Source organism: Silurus aristotelis (genome assembly GCF_946808225.1).
Source record: "Silurus aristotelis genome assembly, chromosome: 16".
NCBI lineage: Eukaryota > Metazoa > Chordata > Actinopteri > Siluriformes > Siluridae > Silurus > Silurus aristotelis.
Window position 1 is genome coordinate 8,301,322 of NC_139589.1, and position 13,295 is coordinate 8,314,616.

General features: G+C 39.7%; 1 protein-coding gene across 13 annotated transcripts in view; it reads right to left on the reverse strand.

Moving 5' to 3' along the window:
- cadm1a (cell adhesion molecule 1a) overlaps positions 1-13,295 on the reverse strand; it is a 328,120-nt gene that overhangs the window by 44,667 nt on the left and 270,158 nt on the right. For all 13 annotated transcript variants that reach the window (XM_083564895.1, XM_083564900.1, XM_083564899.1 and 10 more), the window contains 3 exons: positions 12,212-12,370; positions 3,344-3,440; positions 1,276-1,448 (listed from right to left, as the gene is read on the reverse strand). In XM_083564895.1, coding sequence (XP_083421021.1) covers positions 1,276-1,448; positions 3,344-3,440; positions 12,212-12,370 — 429 coding nt within the window. The remainder of the gene's footprint in view (positions 1-1,275; positions 1,449-3,343; positions 3,441-12,211; positions 12,371-13,295) is intronic.

The window sequence follows — 13,295 nt, forward strand, 5'->3', positions numbered from 1 at the left end:
CCACTTAGTAGCCATGAAGATAACTTTTGACTGCAATTCATATAAACAGTTTTGCTATGATGGTTTGGGACTACTTCTTTTTTTTTACTTATGTGACTTTTCTTTATATAATACACGGTTATAGAAAGGAGTAATTACTATAAATTATGTGCTATTTGTTTATAAATGATTTAAGATGGTACCCAGATGAGGATGGGTTTCCAGGTGAGGCTGGTTCCTTTGAAACTCTCTTTATGTCTGTTCAGGAAGTTTTTCCTTGCCAAACTCACCCCTGACTAGCTCATTAGAGATAATATTATAGGGATATATTTATTCATTTTAAATCTATCCTCATAATCTATATTTTTTCAAAGCTGCTTTTTTGACTTTAGGAGAATATTTTTTATTTTTTTTAAGAGCTATGACTTTTTTTTTTTTCTTTCTTTTATAAATAGAGCGTGGTGAGGAAATGACTTTTTAGGGCTGCAATAATGTACAGTAAATGATAACTTCTCATAGAAATTCCATGACATTAAATCTAAAAAATGGATACAAATGCAAAGTGTCAATCATTAATAAATGTAAAATCCTGTGGTATATGTGGAAATGATTTATAACCCTCAACTGAACACCATTTTTTGACAGTTATTTCCCTGCAGCAAATATGAACTGTTTATAATGGAACAGAGTTCATCCAAGCACATCTTCCATGCTGAATTGACATTGTTGCACAGTGAAATGATGCAACCAGACGCTTTTACTGTCAGATTTTAAGTTCATTTCTTTTAGGTCTGGCCTTTGTTTTTAATTGTACCCTGAAAAAAACAAACAAAAAAAACCCCACTTGTGGTTGCCATATGTGCTTATCAATTACAACTCATTTTAATGATTCGTCATAATGTTTTCTCATTAAAATAAGGCAGAAAGTGGGTGAACACATTATGAGGAGGTGCAGATGGTTTCCGATGAGTGCGCCTCTTTCCTTTTTTCCCTCGTGCAGCTGTGCATTGTAAAAACGACTATAGCTCACCACTTAAAGACCCTCTGCACAACACAAATCCTTTTAAATAGAGGTCGATTATTGCAATCTAAGACCAGACGTGAGTCATTTCTCCACAGGCTTAGTGCTGTAAACGCTATCAGAAGTGTTTTCAGATAGGCGAATGTGCAGATCGGAGTGTGATATCCTAAGGAAAAGGAAACGTTACTGAGATCAAACTTATTGATCTCGTATTCGGTGCCAGCGAGCGGTGAGTGAAAGGAAGGTGGAAGATTGCTTAAGCTTGGTGAACTCACCGTACACGTAGAGGATGTAATCGTCGTAGGATTCTCCCACCGAGTTCGAGGCCACGCATCGGTAAGTACCGTTGTAGGACTTGTTAAGGTTCTCGATGTAAAGATCCGAACCGGTGATGACGGCGTGAGAGGGCACATCGTCGTCCACCTTCACCCAGTTCACCTGCAGAGGCCTGCAGAGATGGAATACACAACTAAACTGGCTTTCAGACAAACACGAACAGAGAATATGCTCGACTTGAGCCAGCTGGATCGCTGTAGGCATCTTAGAGGCCAAAAAAAGAGTAAAGGTTGATATTTTTCTCTTGTCTATTGCTATTAAGTGCCGCTTAGAGTCTTGTTACTCTGTTCTAACAGTTTCTGTAAACAGAGCATGAAACGGCCTTTCCCTATTTTCACAGTGATGGCCAGACTGAGCAGTTAAAAGCCTCTAATTTTTTTTTTCCTCCCTCTCTCTCAATACTAAGATGGCAGTGTTATCTTGTAGAGCTGCTGTCGAGGAAGAGGTCTCTTGTTTTACAGTATTTCTGTGATAGTTTAGTTTGAACCACTGATAAGAAATAAAAGAAATAAATATACAGTACACACATGCATGGAATAAAGATGCAGGCACAGATTGTGTAACTCAAGAACAGAAATGACCTAGAAAAAGTGCTTAATTTTACTGAAAGGAAGAAACAAAAAGAGAAAGAGGCACTGTAGAGGGGGCTTGAAGAGAACCTGGGGTTGGAGGCAGAATACAAATGGCCCCGGAACACCAGGCCCAAAGTTATATGACAGTAATGACTGCAGGTCCTTCTCCTGCCTTTAATGGAAATGACTTCTAATTTTCAGCCCCCACTGTATTGATTGCATTCTCATGCTTATTAAATGAATGCGGGAGGAACTCAGGCTTCCTGCACAATCTTCCCACAAAGAGTTTGAAGGGAAGGAGGTTGTGGTGATGGTAATGGCGGCAGTGGCAGCGGTGGAGGGGGGGAGTAGCATATGAATTACCTCTCATTGTGTTTGCACACATTTGCCCCATTGTCTTGTCATCCACAGGTTTTTTTTCAATTAGTAGCTATAGATGCGGCTATGTGTGAGGTAATGTTTGATGGTGCAGGGTTTGATGGTGCGAAAGCAAGGAACACAGTGTGTGATTGATGACATCATTTGGCTCGTGCACGCCTCTTCAGTATGCACATGCAAATCACACTTAGGCTCCGAGCTCGGGCTCCTGAGGACTGATTACCATACAATTACCAGACGGCAACATCCGCGTTTCTGCTTTAGCATTCGCAGGGCATGAATATGATATGTCTGGAAACTATGTGTTTATTCCATTCTGCCATTGATGCTGAAGATGCCGCCTTTTAACACTGACCGTACAGACAATATGCTGCATTATGGAGTTTTATAACAGCAGTTCTCTGACACTGATTCAAACAATAGGTTCTAATATGCGATAGTTTCTATAGTAACCCTTACTGGATGACCAATGCAATCTAAAGCTACTAATCAATTTTAAATGTATATAATGAATCACATGATATAATAAAGCTATCGCTAAGGAGATTTTACTTAAGAAACTGCAACGATTAACTTAATTTTAGTTGTACTAACTAAAAATTAGTACAACTTTTTTTTGGAACGCATTTCACATTTAGTCCCAATTTGCTCTTATAATTCCCTCCACTCTTCTGGGAAGATGTTCCACTAGATTTTGGAGTGTGTCTGTGGACTGTGGTCTGTGTTTATCAGCCGCAAGGGTGTTAGTAAAGTCAGATAGTGATGTAGGGTGAGGAGACCTGGGGTGCAGTCAGTGTTCTATTTCATCGTGGCATGCTGTTAAAGTATAGGACTTTACTGCAGTGCAGTAACTGTAATTCTGCTTCAAGTTAGGCTGCATCACATGACCCCATCATTGATTATAACTGAATTCCACATCATGTTTTATTTCTAACTTTCCCTCAATATCATTCACTCAAAACCAGACCACAATATGAAAGCCTACACATCTACCGTGGTGTCTATAGCATGTTGTTGAAGTTTATTGGGGATTGAAGATGAATGAAAACCCTCTCACTCTGGTTTGCCTTTGGTCTTGCACGTCAGCTCCAGGTTTTCACCCTCTCTGGTTAGTCCTTGAGGAAACCCCACAACAATCTTCACCTCTGGTTTATCTAGGGAGAAGAAGAAAGAAAGAAAGAAAGAAAGAAGAAAATAAATAAATCTTCAAACAGCCATATGTTCAAAGCTTGTTTGATTTCCATTTGCAGCTGAAAATTGGTCGGCTGGGTTTTATTTACCGCTTAACACCTGATTTCGAAACCCGGTTCGGTGGATACGGCAACAAGAGAATTGATGGATGCAATCCTGGCTGCCTGACTGTATGCCTACATAGGCTGCAATAGCACACCGTAACCTCCTACATACACAGTGCTGACCTTTACGCTGCACCACTACTGTCCTCTCCCTGATCCATTAGAGTCTGTGTCTACTGCAGGCCTTGCATCAGCCAGTCTTCTGTCATGGTCACTGCATTCAGCATGAAATGCACATCCTTCCCTCGCCTGGCTCGCTTTTTTTTTTCTCTTGCCTAATTCTGGCGGGATTAGGATTCCTGCTGCTTCTAGTACCAGGCGACAGGAGCACTGACATTCACAATGACGTTTGACATGCACCGATACATTCTCACACAATGACATTATGGATATGAGGCCATGAATACGGCCAAGGGGACAGCCATGCAGAGTGGTCATTTGCTGTACGAGCGCTGAATAACATTTCGTTTCAGTCTGCTTCATCCTTCCACCAGTGTGGAATGTGATGATTTCCTTCAGCCCAAGTTGACCGAACACAGCACATATTAGCTGTGTACTACAGTACACATGATGCTAATAAAGGCATTATTAGGCTATGGCTGAATGCAGTTCAAACAAGAATGGTGCTGCTACCCTTACATGTGCTTTCTTTTAGATAAACGCTAATAATAAGCCCCCCTACCGATCCGTTTTAGCAGGTAGTGCTTACACAGGGAGGACCTGGGGTGGTAAAAAGAAAAAAAAGATACTTTGTGTTTACACAGAGTGCTAATGAGAGCATGGGGAGAGAACATAACAGAAAGAGTGAAAGAAGAAAGAGTTCCAGGCCTTTCATTAAGCAGCAAAAGACCTAGCAAACAGTAGTTAGCCAGGGATGAAGCAAAAGCCACCCAGTGGAGAACTGTGATCTAGGGTGATAATAATAATAATAATAATAATAATAATAATAATGAAATAAATGAAAACGCTATTAATAATAACAAGAATAATAATGTCTGTCCCTCTACATCAGTACAAAGACCAGGCACATTAGTAAAACTTTTACAGGCTAATCCACAACACTGGGACTAATAACAATATAACTGGAATGCACTAAATGCAATTAATCAAAATATAATTCTTACATTTTAAGTTGCCCTCAAAGTAGCTTAGTGTTCTCTTTGCATCCAGTAGTTAAGGCTCTTTGATACCAATTGGAAGTTCGGGGGTTCAAGCCCCAGTATCGCCAAGCTGCCACTCTTGGGGCCCCTGAGCAAGGCCCTTAAACCTCAGTGCTCCTCAGTAAAGAACAGGGGTTATGCTGCATACCGTTCTACTGTATACTTATTGACCTGAAGCTACATAACTAGCACATAATCAAAGTTTGGGGGACTTTGTTTACTGAACAGATTGAAGTACAGCAACCATTAGTGCACTAACATACAAACCAGCATTTGAGTTTGTTAATGGCATATGCAGGCAAAATGCTCAATAATGCAGGCTTGTCAGGGCCACACACAACAGATCAGGAACGTTGTCTTTTAAAGTATTTTTCCTCCTGTGATTTGATAATAACTATAATTTTACCAAAAAAATGTATTTGTAAATAAATCCATACCATTTCATTTAGGTTTTTTGCTTCTCAAGGGATTCTGAGCAATAATTAACTTGATTGACCAGATTGTCGAATGCCTACTTCACATACAATCTTCCATTTTCCATTGATCACCTCTAAAAAAACTTTCCAAACACCATGTTGCCAACGGCAATGCTACAGGAAGCCGGGAAGATGGAGCAAAAGTGCTGGTGAAAGTAGGATTAAAAACCAGAATGACTAGCTTTCTGCTGTCTAACATTCAGTCGAGGGACAGGAAGATGGACAAGCTGCTTTATCACATATACTAACAAGAGGTCAGATATGGCAATGTGTTGTGCTTCAACGAAACCTGGCTAAGCCCTAAAATCCATGACTCGGCCGTGCGACCACAGGGATATTCTGTCAGACAGAATGGTGGAGGCCACTGACAAAGCCGAGCATGAAAGTGTTTTAAAGTATATAATAATTAAACTTGAATTTGAACATGAACTTGTACATCCACCAAATGAACCATTATGATGGGTGGCTATGAAAAAAAAAGACAATGCTACAGTAGGTAAATGTACCTACTAAAATTGTGTTTCAGTTTAAATTTGTCAAGTTCAACATGCAGATATATTTTCTGAACATATCCAAAATGTAGGCTCACTCATTTGTTCAACAATATTTTGGCTCATTATAAAAAAATAAACTTGATTACTCCCCCCTAATTCTTCCGTAAATTGGTTTTGGCCAGTTCCCACCCACAAGCCAGCTGTCTCCTATCAAACAGCAGCTACCAACCGGGGAGAGTGAGAACAACACATGCTTCCTCCGAGACAGACTCCAAGACATCATCTTTATGAACTGTTGATCTTTACGAATTGCTCCGTATGCTGCACCAGAGGGCAGAGTAGCGCAGCGCACATGCACAAAAAACACACTATCCAACATCTTTCCCTTACACTGGGTCATATGGCGCCATGCATCTCTGATTGGCAGGAGAGAGAAAGTATGCCAACCTTCCTGCCAGATATTGTGGCCATTTTTGCTTTCAAGGACTTTCTACATGGTAGGTCAAAGTTGCCATTATCTGTTCTGTTTTTGATTAACTGATGTTTCTCCTGAGCAACTCTCAGAACTCAATAATAAAAATAAAAGCTTTCGATAATGATGGGCTTTGATAATGAGGCTCTTCAGCACTCTTGGCATCCCTAACACATGCATTATCTTTGCCCATGCAATATAGTGGAGATAATGGATACAGCCGGCTCAGACTACTGACTCTGCATAGTCTAACCTTGGGAAAAAAACAACAGCAACAACAACAACAAAAAAGTCCCTTTGCAGGTAGCCAGGCCCTTGCAGTGTCTTGCTGTAATGGCTGAACCGTACTGCATTCCATAGGCTGGCTTGCTTCCAGGCCTGCAGTTTCTCCGAGGGCTTCAAATCTAATATTCTCTTCATAATGGAGCTTGAAGTGGCATGCCTGTGCTATGGTGCATTGTTTGCCCAGCTGTATGCACAGCAGCACAGTGGTAGATTACAATGTGAAAACTGTAATGACACTGATACAATTATGGGGCATTTCGTGTGTGCTAAGCAGCGCGTTCCTCGGCAAAGAATGCTGGTATTTCTGCTGGTATTTTCTAATAATGTAAATTGGCCAGATTTCACAGCGTGCGTCGTGAATTAGCATGGAGACACCGAGCGTTGTTGTTGAGCGACACCCAAATAGATAGAATTTAGCTCCAGCTTGTGTTGACACAAGCTGGGAAATCTGGAGGTTTTAACAAATGGTGTATGATAGAAAAGATCAGTAGTGTATGACTTTCAGAGTAACATGTTTGCCAAAGTCAACAAACACTTGTTGGAAAGAGGACTGCATGTCTCATTACATCTAATAGCACCGTGGGTAGTGGTGCTATCAATCAGGTTACATGGTTACTGTTTACTTTGCACTGACCCATGTAAAGCACCTGTAGAGCTTTTGAATTTTCCAATATGTTTAGGGTGTCGGATTATTTTCTTTTGCAGCTCCAGATGTAATTTAAATCACAGGATTATACTAAGGCACTTGTTCTAGTCGGTTATCATTTCTATATTAACAACTCATTTGCAGGGACTTAATACAGCTACTTCACAGCTGCTAGACTTTTCTGTACGGAGATGCTTATTTCATATCTATAAAGTCAATCCATTGAAACAGTCAGTAAGTTGTCCGACATTAGAGTACTAATCATTTGCCTTGTTTTTGTATTAAAAAGAAACCATGTTAATGAGGGAACATCTGTTTCACGCTGCAGTAACTTGCAACATAAACTTTAGGAATGTGCCATGACATGTAATGTATCTATAAATGGATGATTCAATTCCACACTGGCACTGATTACTTTTTGTTTCCATGAGTTTTCAATATTATTTCAAAGCTCTTTTTTATCATCAAATGTATCAGTTCGTTTGGCCACCCAACACTATTATTTATCCATTTTGACCTTTGTGGCCCAAAAAAAGTGATCTGTTGCTCTCTGTCCATCTGTTCAAATTACATGCTGACAGTGCTGAAGTTGCCCTCCTGGTGATAGTCAGCCAGGGTTGTGGAGAGCGGTCTGCTCTGAAGCTGTGGTTAAAGAGGAAGATCCACCTGTTTGTCTCCGGTAGCGCAGTGGAGATGCTCCCCATTCCTTTCTCTCTCTTATCTTTATGCTCTTTGCATGAAAGGTACCGAGCGAACGCCTCCAGCTTTGAAGGCGCCCCTGTATCAATTCCTCTGAGGAGCTTCCTCTCCAGGGCGTTCAGGTGCAGAGACAGGGCTAAGAGCTCTTGCCGCTTGCTTTTGGATCAGCTCGCACACCATGCCTGGAGGGCACCAAACAAAAAGGTCAGCCTCATTTTAATAACATTTCCCTCAAGTTGCCAAACTTCATTTCCCTCAAGCCGATGGGGTACAAAGGTGCTGACGAGCAACAGAGGGAAACTGTTTGAGGTGCAGCCATCAATATTTCTGGGCTTATTTAATATCCACAGCAATGCATTTTACTATTCGGTAAATAAACTCTCCACTGATGCTGCCCACTCGCATAGATGTTTCTTGCTGATTATTTCACTGTTGCAGGAACCAGAATTCAGAGCAGGAGAGAAAGACTAGTGCTTAAACTTCATGCAGAGAGGGGGTTCATTTTTCCTGCTTTAAGCCCAGTCGAGCCAAAGGGCAGTTGCCTGGATGATGATCTGGGCTTGTCTGTGCCAGGGAAAGGTCAGCTACAAGCACCGATTTTCAGTCAATGCTCTGTGGAAGGTGTATTGGGAAGTGCTATTTCTTGCTTGGCATGCGATAAGAACAAACAAACCTCTGGAGAGAACAAAAGTCAGTAACAGTAAGGAACACAGTTGGTTAATATGGGCACAGGAGTCTATATTTTTTTGGACAATAATGCTGTATTTGTAAAAATGCAATGTAAGAAAAACCTATCTAGCATACTCTCTAGAGAACCCCATAAAGGTTCCATATACAATAGTGATAATAAAATAAAATAAAAACGTTTTAGAAACCAAAGAACCCCTAAAAGGAAACTTGCTCTTTAGAGAATATTGTATACCTCTAGGAACTCAAGTACCCTTAATGAACCCTTTGTTTTAGGGAACAAATTAGATAGGATAGAAAGAAACTTTAGTATTTATAAAACTGTATATTCATTCATTCATTTTCTCCCGCTTATCCGTAATTTGGGTCGCGGGGGCAGCAGTCTAAGCAGGCCCCCGCCTTCGACTGCTGCCCAATCCTCACAGCACCGTCCCTTATGGTCCCTCCTGCAGGTGGTGAGCCCACGGGAAGGCGGCCCCACGTCACGGACCTTGATATTTCCCTCGTAAGGGACAAAAACTGTATATTTTTAGGAAATACAGCATAAAAAAATATAGTAAACCCATGAAGATTCTTTTGTATTGTATTTTTATTAGAAAGAGAATGCAGAACGTTGTTAGAAATTGAGGTACACCTAAGAACAATATTTTTACACAATCCAGTATAGACAGTATAGAATCTTTTGCAGGACCTCCCTTTCGGAGAAGGTAAGAAGAACCTCTTTAGGACCTGAACAAACCCTAAGAGAAATTTTTAGCAGGAAATGTATATGTGACTTAATGAACTTAAAAAAATGATTAGTATATTTTTTCAGAAAGACTAAGTAGAACATCCATTGCAATTTATCAACCCCTATGATGCACGCATTTTAGATTTTACAAACATGAGAGTAAAACCTTAAACATAGTTCTTCCCTTTTAGATGGAGACAAAGCAGAACATTTTTAAGAATTGATTGGGCAGATTGAACACTTCAACACAATCCAAATGTTTCTAAACACCTTTGTACCATGACACTGCCAATCACCATGATGTTATTGGGACTATGACCATGACGACTATGTGAGAACACTTAATCATGAACCAAACAAACTGCAGGACCAAAGCTATAAGCCCTCTGCCTGTGCAGCAGTTTTATTAAGACAAAAGCTCTATTTTTTACCAGTTGATACAACTTCTGTCACTACTGTAGAAAAAAAAAAAGCTAGTGAAAACAAGTAAATTGTACTGAGTACCAAGACAGTATCAGTGCTTCATTACTAAAAAGTGAATGGCTGCATAATTTTTACTTGCTCACTGCTGGATCAGATCGAATGTGTATCTGCGGAGAAAAATGCAGACAGCACCATTATTTAAATTAGTGAAGATTTAAAGAAAAGCAGGCAGATCTTTCCCAACCCTGACAAGACATTTTCTCTAATAGGAATCCTCCACAGTTTCATGGAAAGTCAAATTAACCCAATTAAAATCTGGTAATCTCAATTGTAGTCAGTCAGTGTATTGACTATCTTCAGTTGCCTGATAATGGCTTCTTTAGATTATGATACGGCATCATTTTCTGCATCACTGCATCTAAAAAATTAAATAAATAAATACAAAACAGCATGGTAAACAAACACTGTAATACTAAGTTTTTTTGTGAAATTCGGTGTCATTTTATCCTCCCAATGCTTAAAGAAATGTAATGATGCTCCCCAGTTTTATGTTTTAGTTGCCTGGAAACTGACAAGGCTAATAATGTGATAAAATAATGCATGGTTATTAGCTAACTTGCTATCTAAGTGCAATAATTTAGACTAATGAAAATCCTTATTCATATTACTTTCTTCTAATAAGCTTCTATAGCTGATGTTTGTATCCTCAAAAAAAAAAAGAAAGTATAAAGTTTAATAACACTTTATGTTATTAAAAAAATTTATAGACTGATTTTACATATTGCAAATATTCAGACTTTAGACAGAGCCTGGAGAGAGGACATGATATTTAACCGAGCTGAGGGAATAACGTTATACGTATCCCCCCCCCAAAATTGGCACCTTATACAGCATTTTTTTTTTTTTTTAATAAAAGCAGAAGTAGCAAAATTTCTAACAAGAAAAATCCTAGCAGGCGCTGAGAGAAAAAAAAGAGTTTTTACCACAAAACCCCTTAGCACAGTATGTTTTTTTTCCCAAAATGTGCACCAAGCAACATTAAGAAAACAGCCGGGCAAAAGGTGTAGTGTTTAATAACAATTAATAATAAGCAGCTGCTCCTCCACAGACCTCAGTCCTGCCTTCTTGTTTGTATTGAGGTTTGTGAATTCACAAGGCAAAGTTCACCGAGACTGAGTTGGCACAAAAGTGTAAGTAATCGCTACCAGAATGTAATACGTGTCTTTCACGGTCCACATCATTTCCCCCTGAAAAAGCTTAAAAAGCAGAGATTTTAAGTGTGTCCTCTGTCACCATAGCAAGAAAACAAAAAGGAAACACTGTAGATGTCAGGACCAACTGTGTACAGAGTAAATAGTGCCATTTAGTGAATGCTGAAAAGAACACATGGAAAAGGTATTAGGTGATACACACTACAGGTACTTGATAAATGGCATAGGCAAATGTTTGTGGACACCTGGCTATTACCCTTTTTGTTGTTAGAATAGCCTCGATTATTGTGAGAAGGCTTTTGGGTTTTAAAGTGTGGTACATTTATGCCATTAGTAAATTATTTATTCAGAGCAACTTACATTGAAGTAATTTATACAACTGAGCAGCTAAGGGTAAGGGACCTTGCTTAAGGGTGCTGGGAGCTGAACTCAACCTTCTGATCAGAAGTCCACTTGCAAATTTATTGAGCTACAACCTCACCGAGACCTACAGTATTAACACCTGAGGATTTGCTCATTCACCTACAAAAGCATTACTGAGGTCATGTTCTGATGTAATGTTCTGAGAAAGCCCAGGGTGCAGTCTACTTTCTAATCCCTCCCAAAGATGTTCAGTAGGTTGAGGTCATGGCTCCGTGCAGGTCACTCTAGGTCACTTTAACCATGGCAAATTTGGACTTCTTGGACCTAACTTTGTGCAAAGGAGCACTATGATCTCAGAACTAGTAGGAATTTTAATGCTGTTTATTTGTATGACAATAGTTGAAGATAGAACCACATATTGATGTGATGGTCAAGTGTCTACTATACATCATATGGAAAATAAGTTTCTGGACGCATGATCCTGAGATTCATATGCGCTTTTTGAAAATCCCATTTCACATTTAGGTACAGATGTAGGGTGAGGAGGTCTGGGGTGCAGTCAGCATTCACAGTCATCCCAAAGGTGTTCAGTCTGGTTGAGATCAGAGCTCTATAACAGGCCACTCAAGATCTTTGCTTGTCTTGTAGTCTTGTAGTTCAAGTAAAGAAAAAATTTAATTCGACCACATCTAAAGACATTTTGTACAATTGTGTGAACAACTTTGTGGTAACAGTTTGGGGAAGAACCACATATGGCTGGAAATGTCAGGTGTCCAAATAGTTTTGCTCATTTAATTTATCATTGTCCATAAAATGCAGGAGTCTCATAGGTGTAAAAACAAGACATTTGGGGCAAGTGGACTAGATTAAATTATATTTTGATGTCACTTTGAAGGAAAGGTCACGACTAAATGAAAGCTAGTGTTTCCGATGATTTAAAGCATTCTGGGTTTTTTTCCACTAAAAGCAGGACACATTACTTACACTGCACTTCCAGGTATTTCTGCGCTTGGAAATCCTTGACTGCTGGGTGGTCTACGATGCAGACGACAGGGATGCCGTCATCCTCCTTCATAACGGTGAGCCTTACCAAGCTGGTTACAGTGTACATCTTGTCATACGTGACCTCCACTTTGGACTTGCCTACAAGAGTAATAGAATAGAAAAAGAAAATTGTGCCTTTAATCCTTAGTGCAGAATCTTTCATCCAACTCTAACTAAGTCAATGTGCAGTATATCAACTGTGTGTTTATTCATCTTTTTACAAGTAGCAGTCTTGCAGTGCTAGTTGCTATGCCTCCCTGAATTTATTCACCCGAGTTAACAACGGCATAAACAATGCGCAAGGAGACTAAATGTGCCTCTCAAGGATACATAACACAACTCAGCAAAACCCTATTGTGTAGAGTTAATAAGCCAGGATAAGGGGGAGTGGGCTGGGGTAAGGGCTGAACAAACCCAAGCTATGCGCCATCAGGGGCTGCAACTGCTACACAAAACCCATACGGTTTCTGCATATATCATGAAAAGCAAGTGTAGCTGCTCTGCAGGATTCTGTCTACAGCAGCACTGGACCAGAAGCACAATAAGGGCTCAGAGCTACAGTACAATCTACAACCACAGAAGGAAAGAGAGAGTGAGAGAAAGAGGAATGAGGCAGATTAAAGGCAGGTGTGCAAAAAGAAAAGAGAAGAAAACATAGACAAGCTATTGTGCTGTGCTGTTACTTGGTTAATCAGAAATCCAAAAGTGGAAGAGTTGCCATAATAAATTATCTTAATAGGTGAAGTATTGAAGTAGAGAAAGGAAAAGGGTGAAAAAATAAAAGCACTAGCAATTAGAGAGAGACAAATCTAAGCGATAATAAGAGACAAAAAAAAGACAAAAGCAAACAAACTAAAATAAAACAAGCTAAAAACCCCTACAAATAAAAATCAACACCAATGAGGACTATGCCTTTTTGTTTCTTTTTTCATCCGACATCAGACAAATTATTAGTTACACTTTGACTATGTTCTGACCAATTCGCAAATCGAACATCAAACATTCAATCGCTTGTTCTTAAATC